General features: G+C 41.7%; 1 protein-coding gene across 5 annotated transcripts in view; it reads left to right on the plus strand.

Annotated features, from left to right (window-relative positions):
- The window catches only part of STX2 (syntaxin 2), a 66,575-nt gene that overhangs the window by 23,730 nt on the left and 21,340 nt on the right, over nt 1–21,505 (plus strand). Inside the window, exons 4-10 of one of the 5 annotated variants that reach the window (XM_061384517.1) lie at nt 2,446–2,520; nt 4,092–4,165; nt 4,851–4,959; nt 6,639–6,712; nt 6,830–6,967; nt 9,704–9,814; nt 11,671–11,794. In XM_061384517.1, the coding sequence (XP_061240501.1) occupies nt 2,446–2,520; nt 4,092–4,165; nt 4,851–4,959; nt 6,639–6,712; nt 6,830–6,967; nt 9,704–9,814; nt 11,671–11,751 (662 nt within the window). In that variant the 3' untranslated portion in view covers nt 11,752–11,794. The other 4 variants (XM_061384518.1, XM_061384516.1, XM_061384520.1 and 1 more) reach the window with 4 other exon arrangements.

Consider the following 21,505-nt stretch of genomic DNA (forward strand, 5'->3'; position numbering starts at 1 on the left):
TTCATGATCTTGTTTGCTTTATATTTTCCTTGCTTTTTCTGTTACTTTTTCTCTCTCTCCATGCTGTCTTTTGGATTGGTTTTTAAGAATCTTATCCTGCCTCCTTAGCTCTTTCCTATATTCTGTTTGCTGTTGTTTTATTCGTTGTCCTATAGATTGTGGTACGCATCCTTGACTTGTTGAAATCTAATATAAATTTATGTTTTTACTACTTTCAAGTAATAGGAGGACCTTAAGAGGAACCTTTAACTCTGTCCCTTCTTACTGCTATCATCATCATCATATATGTGTATTGTACTAGATAAAAATAATGTATATTTTTATTTTATACAATTAATACGGATTTGGAGCTACGCACATATTTACCTGTACCAGTGCTCCTCATTATTCTGTATCTTTAAACTTTCATCAGAGATTTTTTTTTCTTTCTAAAAACTACTGTTCTTTCTTTTACTAGGGTTATGCCATTGTCTGAAATTGTCCTTACTTGATTTCGTTCTTCAAGGATATTTTCAGTGAGCATAGGAGTCTAGTTCGTAAATTGTTTTCTTTCACCACTTTGAAAATTTGAAAATAAATTTTCAATGTCTTTTTTTTTGTCAGCTATCTAATTATAGCTTATAAGAGATTTGATTTTTAGCCTTTGGATTTATCAATGCTGTGTTCATGTTTCCAGATATGGTTTTCTTTTTATTTATACTGTTTTTATAAGGCTTCTTGGATCTGTGGGTTGACATTTTCTGGCAGTTTTGGAAAAATATTGGCTATTTTCTCTTCATAAGTCATCTTTCCTCCCCTCTCTGTCATTTCTTATTTTGAGATTTGAATTATATGAGTTTTAGACCTTTTCACTGTATCTTTTATGCCGCTTGCCCTCTGTTCTCATCATTTTGTCTTGTGTTTTATTTTGAAATCTTTCTGATTTGTCTCCTGACCTCTCTTTAGTGATTACTTTTCAGATCAGGGAATCTCTCTTAACTCATGGAGAGTTATTTTTGGTTAAAATATTTTTCAGTCCTAGAATTTCTCTGGGCTCCTTCTTCTCCTGTCCTGTTTTCCCGACAAAACCCTCAACCTTGTTTTTACCTCTTTGAACATGCTTATTTGAAGATCTGTGTCTCATAACTCTGTTTAGACAGCTCTGTTGTTTTCCTGGGGTTTATTTTCTCGGTCTTGCTAGTTGTTTTTGGTTGAGCCCTGGGCTTTGTATCTGATGGCTCGGGGCCACAGTGTGAGTCCTAGGATAGTTTTTTTTTTTTTTTTTGAGAGATGATTTTTGAACATTTCTGATGGACAGCTGGGGGCGCCAGCATTCTGGACCTGGCTCCCCTTTGTCCCGGGGCGTGGCCTTGTATCAGCTCAGCGTTTTCTCAGCTGCTCAAAGCCTTGGCTGCCTCAGTGTCAAGCGGCTCCATTCGCTGGGCTCACATCTCTGGGTTTCCTTCTTTTGAATCTTCTTCTTTTTCTGCTTTTGTAGGTTTATGATGCCTTTAAGCAGATTTTTAAAAAATGTTTTGTCCAACTCTTCTGATTGTTCTCAGCAGGAGAACTGATTGGAATGACCTAGTCCACTGGATAAGGATGTTTCCCATCTTTGCCTTCTTTTCTGTGTATTGAAATCCTGCCTTTATCAAGTATAACCTCATGGCCTGCTTCTGTAGCTTGAAGGGCTAAGTACAGTTATGCCTCTTTTATTTCTCTAATTAATGCTTGAGCCCCTGCATGCCTGTGTTGGCAGGAAGGTCCAGTGATTCCGTCCTGAATGGCCCCCCCCAACCCAGGGGCTTTCCTTTCTAGAGAGGTGAGCCATGCTTTGGAATGCTTGCTCCCCTGACTCTGTGTCCTCAGCAGGGCAGACCCTCCTGCTCATGCACTCTTCCTCTTGGACACCTTCCTCGACGTTTCTTCCCCACATGCAGTGGTGGGGCCTCTGGGGTTGTTCCCCCAGTGCAGGAATCCACACTCCCGCCTGGAGCCTGCTTTGATTAGGATAGCAGGAAAGAAAGCAGACACGTGGCAGGCTCCCCCTCCCCACAAGAATATGGTTACATTTCTGCTTTCTTTTTTCAGGTCTGGATGTTAGCAGTGGATTCAGGGCACTGTTTCATCAGTTGATTGGTATAAACCAGCTGTCCTAAAACTTGGGTGTGCACCAGCATCACCTGGGGGGCTTCAGTCACATTCCTGTGCCCATCCAGTGACGGGTCCTATGGGGAGGTCAGGGATGGGGCCCAGGAACTTGCATTTCTGCTAAACACTCACCTGATACTGAAGCTGCTGGTCCAGGACTCACCCTCTGAGAACCACTGGTGCGATCAACAGTTTCTCTAAAGAAAAACCCAACAAACTTGAATATTTACCAAGAATATTGTCCGTTTACATTTGTTGGACATTATTGATGTTGGATATTGTAACTCACATGTCTTTTTTATTTCTAATTTATAGAAATAAAGGAAGAGCTTGAAGATCTGAACAAAGAAATCAAGAAAACTGCTAATAAAATACGGACTAAGTTGAAGTGTGAGTTAAAGCTTTAATTACATATAATCATTGATGGTGGGAATGTGGGTATTATTATTTTCTTCTTTATAAGTTTTTATTCTTTTACATTTTCAAAGTTAAGATTCTGACCACTGTAAAATAAATCGTTTGTATGTACTTGGAATAGTGACCCTTGCTTAAGTTCCTCACTATTGTAGAATTATTAAGCTACCAGCTGTAAGGATCACACATGAGGAGCTAGAGCTAAGGGCTATTAATGCTTAGATTTTGGAGTGAGGTTCCACAGGAGTGAGCACTTGCTTATAAACTGTTTATCTCTTATATTGTTATGACACTTGGGGCTAAATTGTAGATACTTGAGAAGGTAAGTAGCCTTCAACATGAATTGCCAGGTTCTTCTTGAATGGTCAGGTAGCTGGTGAGGTCCTGTGAGCCTTTCCTACAGTTCGGCTCAGCTGATAATGCCCACGGCCTCCCTGCGGGACTTAAACAGATGTGGTGGTTCTTGATGTGGTAGAAAGACACAGTGTGTTTAATTTTTACAAAATAACATACAAATCAAGAACATATCTGAAGATCAAAGGGAACCTTTATTATGGAAAATTTCAGACATACATGGGGGGAAGGGGTTACCACCTCAAGCCTAGGGTCCACACTCATCAGCTCTGCAGGTCTCAGTGGCCCCCACCCCACCCCACTGGTTTCACAGTCAATGGCAGATATCTAGGACTTCATCAGCATATAGTTTTCAGTGTGCATTTCTAAAACAAGGATCCCCTCCCCCAAACACAACTACAATGCTCTTATATATATATCTAAGTCACCTTAGTTGTTATTATTTATTACAAACTATCTAGTCAGAATTCACACTTCCCCAGTGATCTTTTAATTTTTCTTCAACAGTTTATTTAAATTGGCTTTCTTGTTTGGACCAGACTTGGTTTGACTTCCCTGGTGGCTCAGACGGTAAAGCGTCTGTCTACAATGCAGGAGACCTGGGTTCGATCCCTGGGTTGGGAAGATCCCCTGGAGAAGGAAATGGCTCTCCACTCCAGTACTCTTGCCTGGAAAATCCCATGGACGGAGGAGCCTGGTAGGATACAGTCCATGGGGTCACAAAGAGTTGGACACGGCTGAGCGACTCCACTTTCTTGTTTGGACCGTACACTATGACTGGTTGTTATGTCACTTAAGGCTTTTTTTTCAGGTCAGGTTCTTCCATCTTTCCCCACCCCCAGCATGTTTCCCTCTTGGTTGGAGAAACCAGGACATTAGTTCATCAGAAGTTGCCCTGTTGCAGAGTTTCACTGATTTTACCCCTTTAATTTCACTCAACAGGTTCCACTATGCTCTCTATTTCCTGTGGATGGACAGTTAAGTTCTCCAAACTGAATCAAATTCAGGTTATCTGCTTTGAAATGTGAAGCTGTAACATCTGGTTTTATTTTGTGACATTATCAACAACTGATGCTTACCAAAACTCACACATTTATTAGGAGTTGAAAAGATAAAATACGTTTGAGTTTAGGCTTGAAAACCTTTCATTTTTTTTTAAGATTAAAATGTAACTTCTTCCTCTTTGCTTCTAGCTATTGAACAGAGTTTTGATCAGGATGAGGGTGGAAACCGAACTTCTGTGGAGCTTCGGATACGAAGAACCCAGGTTTGATGATCAACCTTTTCTAGTGTGAAGCAATGTTGAAGACTAAGAAGTCTTTTTACTTCCTTCTTGAAAATTCAGAATAATTACATCCTTACTGTCACATTAATGCTCACAGCGTTTCTGCATAAAGACAGTATTTATAGATTCCCTTTCTAGATGATGAAGAAAAAAAGTCTCTTCAGCCCATCAGCAGAAATCTCTTCTGAAGAGCAGAGAATTATCTGAGTCATTTTAGTGTTCATGATGAACTCCTCATCTTTTAGAGGCTGATGCTACAGCAAAGTGGAATTTAGTCCACTTATCTCTACTTGACAAATGAAGATTATGGATTCAGACTATGGGGACACCTTGCTTGAGTGCCAGCCTGACCCCAGTCAGCCTGACACCAGTCACTAATTGACTTCTCGTAGTGATGGTTTTCATCCCTTCTGTAGAGTGGGGGACAGTAACAGTACAGGAGGGTTACTGTGAAAATCAAATAAGACAAAGCATGTAAAGTTCTTAGCATAGATTCTGTTATACAGTGTACAGTAAGCTGCTATTATTCTTATTTCCCATTTGAAGGAGTAAGCGCGTTAGTTTGAATTTATAGAATGTAATGTTTTTATATGTGAGTAAAAAGCCTTCTCTTTTAGTAGAAGAAATGACCATTATATATTGGTCTATTTTTTTTCTATGGTAACAGCATTCAGTGCTATCTCGAAAGTTTGTGGAAGTTATGACAGAATATAACGAAGCACAGACTCTGTTTCGGGAGCGAAGCAAAGGCCGTATACAGCGTCAGCTAGAAATAAGTGAGTCAGTGAGCATGCTGTTTTTGTTAAAAACGTGTTTTTTTCCCTTAAAGTCTGACATGAAAGTATGTACCATCAAAAAAGTAATTTCATCCCTGTTTTTATCAGTATTGTAAAGCGTAAAGCCCTTTCATAGCTTCCCTTTCATTGAATCAATCAACCTATTACTTAACTTACATCCTTCAGATTCTGAGTGAGTGGACTTTAAATTACTTTCTGATGACCGTTACCTGTAAAGTGATGATCGGATCTGGAAAGCTTCCAGCCGTCCTCATGTAATTTTTGTGCCCGTACCACTTCCTGCCCCATCTCAGGGCACAGTCTCCATGGTTCTCATGATTCCGCATGTCTGGTGAGCAGACACTTCCTGCCCTTTTGCTCCAGACTTTCTTCCTAGGATGTTTGTCTGTGCAGCCTTGGAGGATGGAACTCAGGTTTTCCTCTGGGCAGAAGGCTGTTTGCTTGCTGAACAAAGGTCAGGCAGGCTTGCTTACTCCCCGCTGTGAAAGATCAGGGTCCCTCAGCTGCGACACAAGCCTCGGGTGGGTGCACTGTCCACCAGGACTGCTCTGCATCTCCCGTGGGCTTGGAGAGAAGGGAGCAGCTGTGAACTTGAACCTCATTCAGTGACATTTTGACTTTGTTGACATGTAATTGACATACCATGTAAACAGGTGCTCAAAGTGTATAGTCCGGTAGTCTTTAGTATGTACATTAGCACAATCAATTTCAGACCATTTTAATCCCTCCAAAAGGGAACTCGGCACCCGTTGTCAGGTACGTCCATCCCCAGAGCCCTAGGCACCCACCAGTTTACTCTTCTGTCTATGAATTTGCCCATCTGGGCATCCATATGAATGGAGTCATACAATATATCGTCTCTTGTGACTGGCCCTTTCACTTGGCACAGGGTTTTCAAGGTTCAGCCATACTGCAGCAAACATCAGTATTACATCTCTTTTTATGGTTGGATCAGGTTCCATTGTGTGGATGGACCACATTAACATGTTTATACATCATCAGGTGATGGACATTTGGGTGGTTTCTACTTTTGATAATTATGAATAATACTGCTGTGAATGTTCACATTAAATTATATTTTAATTATTATGATGTTTATTCATTTAATTTTGTCTTTGTGGCACAGAGTGTGAAAATAGGAATTATCAATTGGGTTTTTCCAAAATCCTGTGAACTTGTTCATATGAAGCATTAATACATTTAACTCAAGAAAATATATTAATAACCAAAATACAGAAAGTATTAGAGCCTCTGATTCCAGTTATACAATCTTTATTATTCCAGTTAACATATGCTAAGTCTAGCTTACCCTCCTTTCCTATAAGCCAGTTAAACTTTTAGGAAAACTGATATGCCAAAAATTTGTATCTATCAATTTTCTTTTTATAGTTGTTTCTCATCCATACTAAACTTGGATGTTTATTAGTCATTCCAGTTACAAAGTTTTTCATGAATGTTTTCCAGTTCTTCCTACTTCTAAAGGGCTTATGTTAATTTCTCTCATCATTAACACTTGCCAAAAAAATATATTGGAAAAGTTAGAAAAACACTGGTTAAAATGTTAGCAACTCAGATTTTACCTGCTAACTTATGGATGCAAAGGTAATTTAAAAATACTGCTGCATACTGAGTGGAGTTTTCCCTTGTTGATATTTTAGCTGGAAAAACTACCACCGATGATGAGCTGGAAGAGATGCTGGAAAGTGGGAATCCCTCCATCTTCACGTCAGATGTGAGTGCCGGGCGGCTGTGTGGCCTGTGTGTTTGTATTTATACAGATTTTTTTTCTTTAACCTCTAGAAAGATCTTAAGTTCATCAGTATTTCTCCTCTGTTTTTGTTTTTCAAAGATTATATCAGATTCACAAATTACTAGACAGGCTCTCAATGAAATTGAGTCCCGTCATAAAGACATCATGAAGCTGGAGACAAGCATCCGTGAGCTACATGAGATGTTCATGGACATGGCCATGTTCGTCGAGACTCAGGTAATCGCATGCATCTTTGCTTCTCTGAAACAGAGCTATGGTTTGTAAAATCTGATATTTGACTCCAATCTATTGGGAAAGCCATTATTCTGGATCCAGTCTTGTAATTCAAAAACTGATTATACCGTTACTGCCATGTAAGGCTCAAATGCTCGAAGCACCTTAAATCTTCAACAGTAGAGGACTGATTTAAGATATGGTGTGTCCATAGGATAAGCAACCATAGGTAGACAACATAAACTTTGTTCATGGAAGATTTTGAATGAAATGTGTAAATGTACGTGTTGGAATTTAAGTTGACATGAGGGCAATATTAAACCTTATATGTATATGTGTATGTGTGTGTATATATATATGGGGCTTCCCTGTTGGCTCAGATGGTAAACAGTCTGCCTGCAATGCAGGAGACTCCGATTTGCTCCCTGGGTCAGGAAGATCTCCAGGAGAAGAGAATGGCTACCCACTCCAGTATTCTTGCCTGGAGAATTCCATGAACAGAGGAGCCTGCAGAGGTGGGCTGCAGTCCATGGGGTTGCAAAGAGTCAGACATGACTGAGCAGCTTAACACTTCATGTCACTTCATATGTGTATGTACACTTCTATGTATAAATGTAAATATATATGGAGCATACACCCTTATACTCCTGTATATAGTGTGTGTGGCATACAGTCAGCTACATGAAACAGTACTCACAGAAGGAAAGAAATATTCCAAGCAGTATAGCAACAGTGGGACTATGGGAATTTTCGTTTTCTTCTCTAAAATATATTTTCAAGTTTTCTACAAGGAGCAGATATTAGAGTAACAATTTGGAGAAATATATAAAAGAATAAGCACCAGAGGGGACAGACTGTGACATAAATAGAAGCTTATACTTACTTCAGTGTTCAGTACCACAAGCAGAAGGGGGCAGGTATGAGGAGACCCTTATGAGGGACTGCAGAAGTTAATGCAGTTTTTTAAGAAGATAAAATTTACTCAAGAGGGAGGGGATACACACACACACACGCATATATATAAAATTATGACTGATTATCGCATTGTTGTACGGCAGAAACCAAAGCATCATTGTTAAGCAGTTTTCCTCCAATTAAAAACAGAAAAAAAGAACACACACATACACAAAAAAAGAACATAAAATTCAGTGTAAAATAAAGCCAGTGGTTCCAGTTAGGTGTGTGGGGGTGCTTGCCCCGCCTCTTGTGATGGTGAATAATGTCCTCTGAGACTTTTCAAGTGTGTGAGGCTCACACTTGGTCACTCATGGGTCGATGGGCCATTGAGTCCAGCTGACTGCCCTGTGAAGGCAAAGCCTTCGTACCAGAGCATCTTGGGATTCACATCACAGTCATGTCCTCCCTCCCATGGAGATTGCATTCAGGATCTGTTGTGGCAGGAGTGGTCCTCTGATGGGCCTGTTTGCTGGTTTCCTGGGTTATGTAAGGAGCACTGGGAAGTCCATCTGGGTACCAGATTCATCCTCCATATCGCCAGCAGCCTTTGGAAGATTTAGCTTGAGGAACTTTGCCATAAAAATGTGTGCGGAGCTGAGGTGCCGTGAATTTGCAGTTGGGCTGGGGATGGGGCAGGTTCACTCCTTTCTGATTTGGGGGCGCCCATTGCCACTCATGGTCCCGAAAAGGAGAACTGGTAGTCTGGCTGCTGCCAGCTTTTGTTTTCACGAAGGAGACCAGTGAGACGGTTAGACCAATCTGAGTATTTTTGTCATTACTGCTACTGCTGCTACTGCTAAGTCACTTCAGTCGTGTCCGACTCTTGGCAACCCCATAGACGGCAGCCTACCAGGCTCCCCATCCCTGGGATTCTCCAGGCAAGAACACTGGAGTGGGTTGCCATTTCCTTCTCCAATGCATGAAAGTGAAAAGTGAAAGTGAAGTCGCTCAGTCTAAAATCTAAAGATTTTAGAGTACCTTGGACTTTTAGGATTGTTCTATGCCAGATGTGTTAATCTCTACTAAAAAAATCGATATGTCAATGTATTCTTAGCTTCGTTGCATTGTTTCCTTTCAGAAGTCTGTTAGTATTGCATTGTATTGACTCATCTAATTCAAAATATGTTTAGTTGAAACTGGCTAGTATGTTGAAATGTGTGAATGAGTAAGTTAACTCTGCGTCACTTTCCAATGCTTTACTATTCACTGCTGCAGATTATGTCTGCTGGTGGACAGAAAACCAGGTAATGTGCTTTTCTCCCCTGATGCTTCAATGGGTTCACCTCTCTTTACATTTTTTTGCTCATTAATCTAGTCAATTTAATGGGAGACATAAGCTATTCCTAGTTTACTGGTATTTTAAAGAAATGACAAATATTGTCTACCCATTAGAAAAGAGGTCACTCTTGGGACGTCGTATGTTTGTGCGTAATAGTAAGTGTTAGCTTAGCCTAAAGCCAGCTGCCTCTCACTCACTGTGCCCATTTTAAGAGAGTGTTCCTATATTAAAGCACATCTCAAAGCCTACTTGATATGCCTTTAATTGTCAGCATTGTTGCCCATCCCTTTTAGTTCTTTTTGTAATGTAAGTTGGAATTTGATTACTTTTCATATTGGCACATTTATAATGGTCTCATCTTTTTGTAAATGTGAAAAATACTTCAGTGTCCATTCCATGCACATTACGTTCCTGTGGAAACTACTGCTGCTCTGTGACTGTCTTAAGAGGCACAGTTAGGTCATTTGAAAGTGTCCTCTAAGTTTGAAACTTTTCATTTTAAGGGTGAAATGATCAACAACATAGAAAAAAATGTTATGAATGCTGCAGACTATGTAGAACATGCAAAAGAAGAAACGAAGAAAGCTATTAAATATCAAAGCAAAGCAAGAAGGGTGAGTTTGGTCTTTCAGAGTTGAAGTACGTTTTCTTCTGGATTTGGTTTTGCGTTACACTGATGCAAGCCTACTTTAAATGTATTCCGGGAAATAAAAACGTCTTACATTAATCTTGCATTTGAAAACTGAAGTAATTCTTTTTGCTGAAACGTTTGAAGTGTATCAGATAAGTTATGTTGACGGTGAACCCTGTCAGTTCTAAGTAATGATAACCCTTACTTAGGGTTGCCAAAGTTGGCCCCACCTCCCTTTCCTTGGTTGAATGGGTTTCAGTTCCACAGTTCTCTGTTTCTTGGGTCATTATTTGGAGGGACATATAAAACTCATGGGACTGGAAATTCTCCTAAAAATCATTGGTTACACAATTTATGCAGTGAACACTTTATTCGTTAGGTTATTTGCTAATCCTTTGGATTGGAGGAAAGAGAATTGCTTGACCGTGGACCTCAGATGTTATGTAGCACTCCCCACGAAGCTTTGTAAAGGAGTTTTAATATCTTCATAGTGAAAGCTTCTAAGGAAACAGCAAAGCTACAGAGTTCAGTTCTGATTCAGGGACTGGAAAACTGTGTGTCTCTCCATGGGACCTGGCCCACCACTTGTTGGTTTCTTTCTCCCCAGTGTAGACGAGAGCGACACAGGGCGCCAGACCCCCGCTTCAGTGCCTGTCCCCCTCCCTCCTCCTGGCAGAGGCCTTTCTCGGTGCCTGTCAGGGGAGATTTCCATGCGATGTCATGATGGCCTAGTAAAGAGGGAGTTTCAGAATGTTCAGGAAAAACGAAGAGTCAGATTCACCTGTGACAATGGTCCATAGATGTTCTCAAATATGAGGCACATCAGGGCTTTCATGTCAGCCTGCAAAGCATCTCACCCTGCTTTCTCTTGGGAATATCTGTGTATTAATTATCTTTGAGATGTAAGACATGGTTTCTTACATTATTCTGTGTTACCAGATTTTGAAATATTGAGCCTTAAACTAAAGTGAGGTGGTGAGGTCCGGGTGTGACGTGCTCTGGTTCAGGCACAGAACGGACTTACACTTTAAAGCAGTCACTAAAAAAGGACAGGTCCCATCCTTTCTCCATGACCTGAACAGCAGGTCAGTGAACGTTTCCATGAGACATTCCCATCTCATCCTGATCTGGCAGAGAAGGCCTCGCTCTAGCAGGTGGCTGGGTCAGTATATTACCTGGAGTGGCCACTGGTCAGAACCTGAGGCTCATTTCGAAATTCATCACAACTTCTCCAACTCAAGGCCTGACATGTGAAACCACCCACAGCTTGTTCATCTCTAACTCTGCTCTTGGGTGTGTGGTCCTTCAGATGTTGGCCGTCCCCTCTCGTGGTGTCCTGGTTCCATTCCCAGGGCAGCCGGTTAACCCCTGAGAGACTGGATGACGCTAGTGGAATGATCTGTTTTATTTGGGGTGGCAGTTAAGTGAAGGACTTACCTGCCAATCGCAAACAAACAAGAAGAAAAGTGTAGGGGCTTAGGTCACTGATTTCCTCATTCACTGACCTGGCCACACAGCTCTCTATACATGAAAAAATAAATCAGCTGTATGTCTCAGTTCATTAGAAACTTATCAAAAGAATGTGGTCATGTGCTTTCTCATTGATAAAACCTAATATTTCAAGTTCTATAATAGTATATCTCCAAATAGTCTGACCTCATTAAATTAAAAATCCCTCTTTTGGACAACTTTGAAAATTGTCAAACAGTTAATCGATGGCCCATAATTTAGATTTTAAAACACATTCCAATGGATTATTTGATTTTTAAATGAATGATATCTTCTAATACGGCAATGTGGAATTAACCATGATATAATCAGCTTGCTTTTCTTTGACAGAAAAAGTGGATAATTGTGGCTGTGTCACTGGTTCTGTTGGCTGTGATTGCTCTAATTATTGGTTTATCAGTTGGCAAGTGATGATGTGGATAACGGCAGCATGCATGTCTCTGCCAGCACGGCAGTAAGTAACTAATCAACTAATCTGCTTACCCACTCGCCCAATTAGCTAATAGTGGTGCTCGCCCAATCCAGAAATACTGGAAAGTAACAAAAGCCTGCCAGCGGAGTGTTTGCCTGACTTCTGAATTCAGGTCTCTAGTCATCGTGTGCTGAGAATAAGCATTTGCTGGGTTGCTGTCCATTTCTAAACCAGGGTTGTCTTCCTGCTGTTTTCTGAAACCTCTGGATTTGTTTAGATGTGATAGTAGGGGTGGCAACAGCTCCTGACTCTTCAGGCTTTTGTTTTTGATCCAGGAAGACGCTTCCTCCTTATTGAAGCCCTTCATTAGTGGAATAACTTTAGTAATGAGGATTAATTCTCAATGAAAAAACTAACATTTAATAATTTGTCTCATAAGTTTTAATTCTTAGAATAAGTGCAACAACTGAACGTGCTTTATGAGCTGTATTTATTTGCTCACCATTTTACTATGGAATTAGAGGGAATGGGACGAAAGCTGTGAAGAACACTCAGTGGAACCAAGAGACTTTGTCTCACTTGTTTCCACTGGCATCATTGAGCTTGTTTTAAATGTATCCACATTAAAATGAAAACTTATACTGAGTAGCATGGCTGTTAATTCTCAATTTAATGGGTTTGGAATACAAAAGATACTCAAAAGATATTATTTATTTATAGCACCTTTATTTTTATTCACTGCATGAGTGTCACCTTTCAGCAAACTTTGGGAGATTTGTGCTTTTCGTCTCTTTATGCATTTGGAATCATCCTTCTTTCAACTCTTAAGCTAGCATGCTGTCTGGTTTCTCAGAGTTGGACATACTAATTGTTTATTTTTAAATGTTTGTTTGGCATAATCATTGGAATTTATTGTATCTAGATTGTGACAACTAGTCCTTGATGAATTAATTATTTTATTGTGAAAGCAGCTGCTGGCTTGATAAACACTTAGTGCTGTATTAAAGAAGAGGTTTTCTTGGTGTAAGCATCTCTGCGCTGAGCACGCAGTTGGCAGGTGAGGCTCCTGACATTCACGGAAGCATGGGCTTGCACTCGGAAGCTCCAGGATGTTGAGTTTGTTAGCAAGCCATTTTTTTCAGGAGGCAGAAGGAGCTCTGAGCACTCTTTTCATCAGGCAGGACGTTTATGTATCTCTCCATGCTTTCCTGTTACCTTTGCTGAACTGAAGATACATGTGATTGTCCTTCACTAATAATAATGTATTTAAAAACTATTTTTAGAATTCTTTATGAACTGTGTATAAACTCTGCATTTTCTTAGCTTTTCCTAGTGGCCATCATATGGTTAGTTGGATGTGTTTCCGCTAAAGATAAACAGAATCTGAGATCAGATGCTGTGACGATGCCGTTGAACGAGGGCAGGCTCCTCCCAGCGTGGTTCTGGGGAGCCCCAGGCTTGCTCTGTGCCCTGGGCCTGGGGGGCTGCTGTACCTTCATGCCTTTAAGCACGTGTGAACACAAAACACATCAGAGTGCTTACCAACAATTTTTTTTTTTTTAATACAAATGCAGTGCTTGGTGTCTTTAACTATGCTTTTGAAAAACTAATTTATTCTTTCGGCAAGTAGTTCAGCACAGCCTTCTCTGGGCCTGTAGGCACCATGTGGAGGGAATCTTGGTCCCCGTAACCTTGCAGCAAGGGCCAGATGCCTGGCTTTCTATCCGAGGACATGGCTGAGAGGGCACGTGGCCGTGATTTAGGTGTAGTAGGAGGCAGCTTGACTCGGGGTGTGCATGGGTCACCAAGGAGAAGTCCAGGCATTTGACTGGAGCTGTGAGCAGGATGTTGGACGAGAATGGTCGTTCCATCTGTGGTATTAAGGGTGCAGGAACCCAGTCATGGTAGGATTCAGGAGGCATTTCCAAAAGCCAGATGTGCAAGCACACACCCATGTATGGTACCCAGAGACCTGGCAGATGCCTGGATGGCAGCGAGATGCAGAGCCGCCTGGTGGCTGAGGGTAACGGGCATATGGAGCAGTTTCTGGAGCTGAAGCGTGGTGCTGATGGGAAGGAAGGTGTGATAGACCAGAAGGAAAAGGTGTGTCTAGAAAGATGTTGAGAGAGGCTTGCAGGAAGACACACGAGGAGATGCCAGGATGGTTGGGACCAAGGCCTTGCTTTCCAGGAAATGTGCATAATATTAATAAGTGACCTGAAATTTGAGGGTGTGATGTCCTGCAGGCAGTGGTCCCTAGGTTCTGAGTAATTGACAGGGAAGTTTCCTGAGGGGCCTGGCCATGCTTGCCTTCATAAATCATGCAGTGACTGATGGCGTTCTCGGCACTGACCAGTTTCGGCAGGTGTGATTTCTCAGGTGAAAGTGTGCCGTGTGTTTGGTAACCGTGATTTAAAATGACACATCTCTGCTGTTTACCAAGAGAACTCGAAGTCAGGCGGTGTGATATGCCTCTCATCTTTGTGAATTCCTCACCTTCTCCCATAGATGGTATTCCTAGAGAGACTAGATTTCTCAAGCCAGAGGTTGTTTAGCTTTTCAAGCATCCTGTGCAAGGATGCTTGTTAACTGGAAGCAAAAAGTTAAATGTTGTGTTGCCTTCCTCTGAGCCAAGGATGCAATAGAAGACTGAGTTAATGGTGTGTTGATTTTTTACATGCGTCTTACCTCAATGTAAAAAAAAAAGCATAAATAAGATTTTTTTCAGCAAATGAGAAATAAATCCATTTAAAATGATAAGACGTACAATGCATCCAAGAAACAATAGTTGGGATTTTACTGTGATCAATAGAAGTGTTCGTTAAGAACCCACATAGTGTCAAGTAGACATTGTGTTTTACCTCCAGGAGTCAATGGTTATTGTTTTAATAATATGTATTTTAAATTACTAAATTCACTTAATTTAATGTATATGTGTCTGTAACTTTGTGCTGTGCCTCTGGAACTTCCCTTCCCCACTCCTCCCTTTTCTATGACCTGTAGGGGTTCTTTCTTGATGATGGATTTTAAACCATCTCAAATTCCAAAAGAATTTTGTTAGGAAATGACATCATTGATTTCTTTCCTTTGCTATCTTGCAAATTAATAAATGTTTTTCTTTATCTTGCAGAAAATGATGTTCATTATTATCTGTGTAGTTATTTTGCTTGTGATCCTTGGAATTATCCTAGCAACAACATTGTCATAGCAACCGTATCCCAAGAGCCATTTGTCCTTGGAGTCAGACCACATCTGCAGCAAATCAGCATCCTCCCATTTCATGAATGAATCCTAGACATTGTGACATGTGGCATTGAGTGCTGATATTTTATTAGTGAATTCAAGGAGAGAGCACAACAGAATGTATTGTTCAGTGGAAAAAACAGAATGGATGTGATGTGTTAACCCAGACATCCTTGGACTCTAAATAACACAGCACAAACATTTAACAATGTGAGACTTGTTTCAATGGCCTTAAAATAAGGAATCATTGAAATTTTCAATTTTTTTTTATATATTTCAGTGTTAAAAATATGTATGTGAATTAGGAATATCTTATGTTATGAAGTTAGTAGATTTCAGGTCTGAGACTTTCTTCCCTCTCCCAGCTAACATGCTCATTAAGAGATGTTTTTGTACTATGTTTCACTCATGTCTGTTTATGTTTGCAAAAATTATTTTTATTATCACAGAGCTGTTTTGTAAGATATCTATAAGTTTAAATGTTTATAAATTAATTGTTTAATATATTAACATCTTAATTTACTCCAATTTTATGTATTAACTATTGCCTTTTAAAAGAAGTAGGAAAGAAACGTCATGATATCAGAGCCATCTTTGCACAGTTGTTTACACAGTTTGCCATCGGCATAGAAAACATTGGTTGCGAAGTACCCCAAAAAGCCTTTCTAGTTCCTTCTGTTGAAATTGATTTATAAGGTTCAAATCTGCCCAGTACCCTCCAGGAAAAGCTCGATTATTGTACTCAGCTTCCTCTCTACCTGTTCCATTACCCAAGATAATAAATTAGTTACTGCAATGTAAAGACAATGGTCTCTGCTTTCATTCTTTACAAAATAAGGTTTGTGTTTCCCTGTTCACACTAATAATGTCTGAATTTAAGGTGGTGATAAAATCAAATTTTAAACTCAAGGGGATCATTCCCAGACATTAAGTCATTCTTACATGTACAGATCACGTGAATGTTCTTGTTACATACTTACTATTCTGCTGAACTTTAAAAGTTAATTCTCAAAGTTTACAGGAATCTGTAATTAACATTTGTATTACTTCTTAATTTTTTAAAATTATAATATGCTTTATATTTAGACTGTAAAATGTGCGAAATCTTACTAGCAAATGGGCATCTATATGATAGCAAGTAGTCAAAACTTTAAATGAATATGTGAAGGATATTAAAAATATAGTTATCTCTTGTTACTTCTGTATGTGATTGTGTAAGTTCGTGACTGTAATTTAACATTGTCTGGCTTGAAAACTAATATATAGACACGCCTGATTGCAAGCTGTAAGTGTGAATTACAGAACCGTTTAGAAGCTGTGCTCCCTCTTGAATACAGTTACGAATTTCACGCGTTCATACTTTATACATCTGACTGCTTAGCTCAGAGTCAAGTCTGTATGTGTGCATTTTATTTTCTTGCTGGTCGTCACTGTGCAGTCAGGATTCCTTTAGGAGTCTTCTGGCTCCATCATACATGTTTCTTAAATCTTTAGCCCGTCAGTGGGACAGGCTCCCTGGTGCTGCTTATGTTGATGGCATGACTTGTCCTGAGGGAATTTAACTATGCAGAGATCATGCTTGTGTCAGGGTGACTTTTGTACATCCATTGCCCATATGATTCCAGAGATCATGCTTGTGTCAGGGTGACTTTTGTACAGCCGTTGTCCATATGATGATGTGCACGCGTGGAGACACTTCATGCTCCCCACGTGTCCCGCTGTCGCTTCAAGTGAAGTCTTTTTAGCCCCCACTCCTCATAGCAATTCCTCTTGTATCTCTTCAAGACATTCTTCCTGGATTTGAAACACCTACTGAATCTAAGTTATGAAACCGCTTCTTGATTTCTACTTAAGGTGTTTAAGTTGTTCACCAGGTAACCCATTTTGTATGTCTAAGCCTCATGTACCTATTTGACATCGGATTTTTAAAAATACATATACAGGTTCACTTGTTACTTTTTAAATCATTTCTTGAAATGTCATGTTTACATTAAAAAAAAAAAAAAACAAACTCAAGAGAACCCAAAAAAGAAATATTTTACTTTCTGCCTTGTTCATTTCTGGAAAGATTTGGGGGGAGATATTTTATTGCATATCCATAAATAAATTGTTAAAAGAATATTACCTGTGGCTGTTATTATGTGTAATGATACAATGTAAGTTAATAATTTTAGGTGTTTTTGGTAAGTTTTTGATTATTTGGTGTTACCAATTTCTGTGGTTTGGCTGTCACATATTAAGAAACCCACCTGGTTTCTTGCTGTTGACAACAGATGCTAATTTAGGGAATTTGGCTTTGCATGCTTCTGCCAATTGGACATGTTTGCATTGATAGTTATTAACAGGGCACTCCCCTCCACTTTCTTATTAACTGGAATTTCCCTAATCCATAATCCTTACTGAATTCTAATCATGTGGGAAAGTGGTGTTCAAAATCTGGCATGTAATAGAAAGAAAAATAAGCTAGTTCTGGAGAACATCAGTTCATGAAGGTTGGACACCTCTCCACCCCCACTCGTGTATTACCTCTAACCTTCTCTCTTTCTTTCCTTTCAACCTGCAGTCTTGACAAGCACACTCAGTAATTTAGTGCCTTGGTTTATATTTTTTAAAGACTATGAAGTTTATCGCCTGAGTTTCTTAGGTTCACACCTTGGGGAGTTTCCCAGGGAGGCTGAGGAGGAGGCAGCCCCCCAACTTCCCTCAGAGGTTTGTCTGGGGTTCCACAGGGCACGATCACCACCCACCTGCCCGCTGCACCTTCGAGTTGAGAGAGAGATCTTCCTGAGGTTCGGACACCCACGCTGCTCCAAGGTCTCCACACCAGCTCTGTCAAGGGGTGTCCTTGAAACGGCTCCCATAGTGGACATGGGGGTGCTGGGGGGTGGGCAGAGCAGACATCCAAGGACAGGGCTGGGTTGCTGGGCCTCCGATGCCCGGGGGCCACCTTGTGGGTCAATGAGCAGTCGCATCCTTTCCAGGACCTCTTCCAACAGTTTTAGTTAATTTCTTCAATAAATCTAAGCTCACATCCTTTCAAGAGTTTAAATGGTGGGGCCCGCAGGTCACGGGGCTTGGGTTGGAAGAGCCTGGGTCACAGGAGGGACCCTGGGGGGCTCAGGGGTCAGGGTTGCCCAGGGATTTTGTCCCAGTTGTGGGTTGGGGCCTGGGGCTCCAAGGAGATCAGGGGGCCTGGGTAAGGGTAGTGGGGAAGGCCAGGAGTCAGTCTGCATCTTCTCATGGCAATGACTCGTGTGCTTGGCAAGGACCCCCTGTGACAGCTGAGGCCTCCCCAGCCATGTGTCCCCCCCCGCCCCCTCTTTCTAGCTTACTATTTCAGTGAACACAGCAGCACACCCCCCACCCATCTCCCCCTCCTCCCCCTCCCCTACACGAAGGAGAACATCAGTGAGAAGAATCCACTCCAGAGGGAAACAAGTCCAGAACCAGCCTCTGGAGGGCAGCTGAGCAAAGCCTGGGGCTTTGCTTGGTTTTAAAGTGTGAAACCAACACGGTACGCACAGGACACAGTCTTGACCTCATCCAACCCTGGTTCCCGCCTTTGTTAAGATCCAGTGTTCGGTGTGGATGAGACAGCACATTTTGGGGTTTCAGTGCACCAGGAGCTCTGTAGAGGCATCCCATGTCCTAGCCGCAGTCAGGGTGAAGATGTGCCCGTGTTTCCAGAGAGAGTGCTGTATGGACAGCGAGCCATTTTGTTTTCCTTTGAGGCAACATCCAGTTGTCATCTTCTGACTCACATCTGAACGAGCAGATGCCTAAACCAGGAAGATGGTTACAGGTCCGGTTGTGGGAAAGGGGTAAGTTCCAGAAAAAGGTGGCATGATCAAGGGCAGGGCCATGCGTTAGTAGGTTCAGCCTGCAAGCCTGGGACTTATGTCGACTGCAAAAAAAAAAAAAAAAGCACACGACCTGAAAGTTGAGAATGATGTTTTATTTGGTGGCTTTACCGAGGATGTAAGCTGGGTACAGCCTCTTAGATCGCTCTGAGGGACTGCTCCAAAGAGGTCGGGGAGCAGCCAGGATGTATATGAGTTTTCGCTAAAAAACATGTAGTCCAATGCTGAAAGGTTAATGCTCATTACAAAACCAGACATCTCAATGATCTTAGTGATTTTCTAGGGATGGGAAGATGAAAGAGTCGGGGCTCAGTGAAATTATTCCTTTAATATGCACCTTAACTATCTAGGGCCAGTATCCTGCTTTTCTCCATCCGAGTCCCCTCAGGCTGAGTGGCTGATGACGACTGTGGGCAACATTCATTGTTTACTAGAGTGGCAGGCAATATGTATTTTTAACTGACACATAGTTGATGTATGATGTTCCATTAGTTTCTGCTGTACAGCAAAGTGACTTAGTATATGCACATATATACATTTTTAAAAAAATATTCTTTCACATTATGGTTTCTCAAGGATATTGACTGTAGTTGCCTGTGCCGCACAGCAGGACCTTGTTGTTTATCCATCTTATATACACTAGTTTGCATCTGCTGACCCCATGCTTGCAGTCCCTCCTTCCCCAGACCCTCCGCCTTGGCTGCCACAAGTCTCTCTATGTGAGTCTGTTTCTGTTTTGTGGATTGTTGGTGTCATATTTCAGATTCCACATGTAAGTGATGTCATACTGTATTTGTCTGACTTACTTTGTAAGATAATCTCTAGTTGCATCCATGTTTCTGCAAATGACAGTATTTCATTCTTTTTAAGGGCTGAGTATCTTCCATTGTTGGAGAAGGCAGTGGCACCCCACTCCAGTACGCTTGCCTGGAAAATACCATGGACGGAGGAGCCTGGTGGGCTGCAGTCCATGGGGTCGCTAGGAGTCGGACACGACTGAGCGACTTCACTTTCACTTTTCACTTTCATGCATTGGAGAAGGAAATGGCAACCCACTCCAGTGTTCTTGCCTGGAGAATCCCAGGGACGGGGGAGCCTGGTGGGCTGCTGTCTGTGGGGTCACACAGAGTCGGACACGACTGAAGCGACTTAGCAGCAGCAGCAGTCTTCCATTGTATGCCAGTACCACATCTTTATCCAGTCTTCTGTCCATGAATACTTAGCTTGTTTCCACATCTTGGCTATTGCTGTGAACATAGGGGTGCCTGTATCATTTTGAATTAAAGTTTTCTCTGGATAATATGCCCAGGAGTGGGATTGCAGAATCATATGGTAATTCCATTTTTAGTTTTTTGAGGAACCTGCATGCTGTTCTCCACAGTGGCTGCACCAACAGTGTAGGAGGGTTCCCTTTTCCCCACACCCCATCCAGCATTTTTCATTTGTAGACTTCAATGATAGCCATTTTGACTGGTGTGAGGTGATACTTTGCTGTGGTTTTGATTTGCATTTCTCTAATAATTAGTGACATTGAGCATCTTTCATGTGCCTGTTGGCCATCTGTATGTCTTCCTTGGAGAAATGTCTGTTAGTAGGGATGTTTTTATCAGAAAGCTGTGTCTGATATAAACTGGAGATCCCTGGATAAATAAATAGAAGTGCTTGCCACAGGACCCAGGAAACTGGGGGTGGCTCTGATGCTTTGGTTGAAGGGCAACTGCTAAGAGGTTTCTGTCCTCAGGAGACCAGTGTTCCACAGTGAACAGCTTCCTGTGGCCACAGCTGCTTTGTTCAAAATATGGTGACACGCTTCACGCACACCCACTTGATGCTCGTCAGAAGTCCTTCCTCCGGTAGTCAGATTGCAAAGCAGAGTAGTGAGCAGAGTATTTTGGGCAACATCTCCGCAGAGGTAACATCAGCCATGCAGACATCCTCTTTTTGGGGAGAGGTCTCCCGCAGATCTAACCTCACAGCAGAATTTCCCTGTCCAGTTCCTGGGACTGTGACGTGTGGAATTGGGATGATCCCTGCAGCTGTGGGCATCTCCGGGGCTGTTCAGACTGGGCACTTTTCATGAACAGACACAATCCGCCAAAAAGTGAGTGCTTGCAGCAGTCAGACCACCCACCATGCCACCCACAGGGGAGAATTTGCCCGCTTCCTCCACCTCTAAGAGGATGTGCCTTCCTGTTGGGTTGTCATTTTTTCATGATGCAGAACAGAGTCAGGGCAATGGGTGGAGAGAAGGGAAGAGACAGGAAGAGAGGGGGAGGGGCTTGCGTGCTGAGCTGATTCTAGCACATTCCATGGGAAGGAAAACTAGGGTGAAACTGGTGAAGAAACAAGGTAGAAAACAGACCCAGAGGCTGCTGCAGTAGTTGAACGGGAGAGTAAACCAAGAAAGAGGGACTGACAATTTCTGGAAGCTGGGTGCTAGGAAGGCTGCCAAAATCGTGACTCCCTGTCCACTGATGCCGAATAGAAATATGGAGACAGCATTTGGAGGAAATATGAGTGGCTTTTTTCTTTTTGCCAGGCAAGGGGGAGAACACAGCAGGCTGGCGCCTCAAGAACTGTGTCCCCCTCTCTGGGGAATAGGGAGAGGTTTTTATATCCTCATGAAGGTTTTGCATTTTTTTTTTCTTTT

Source organism: Bos javanicus, chromosome 17, assembly GCF_032452875.1.
Source record: "Bos javanicus breed banteng chromosome 17, ARS-OSU_banteng_1.0, whole genome shotgun sequence".
In the NCBI taxonomy this organism is placed as follows: Eukaryota; Metazoa; Chordata; class Mammalia; order Artiodactyla; family Bovidae; genus Bos; species Bos javanicus.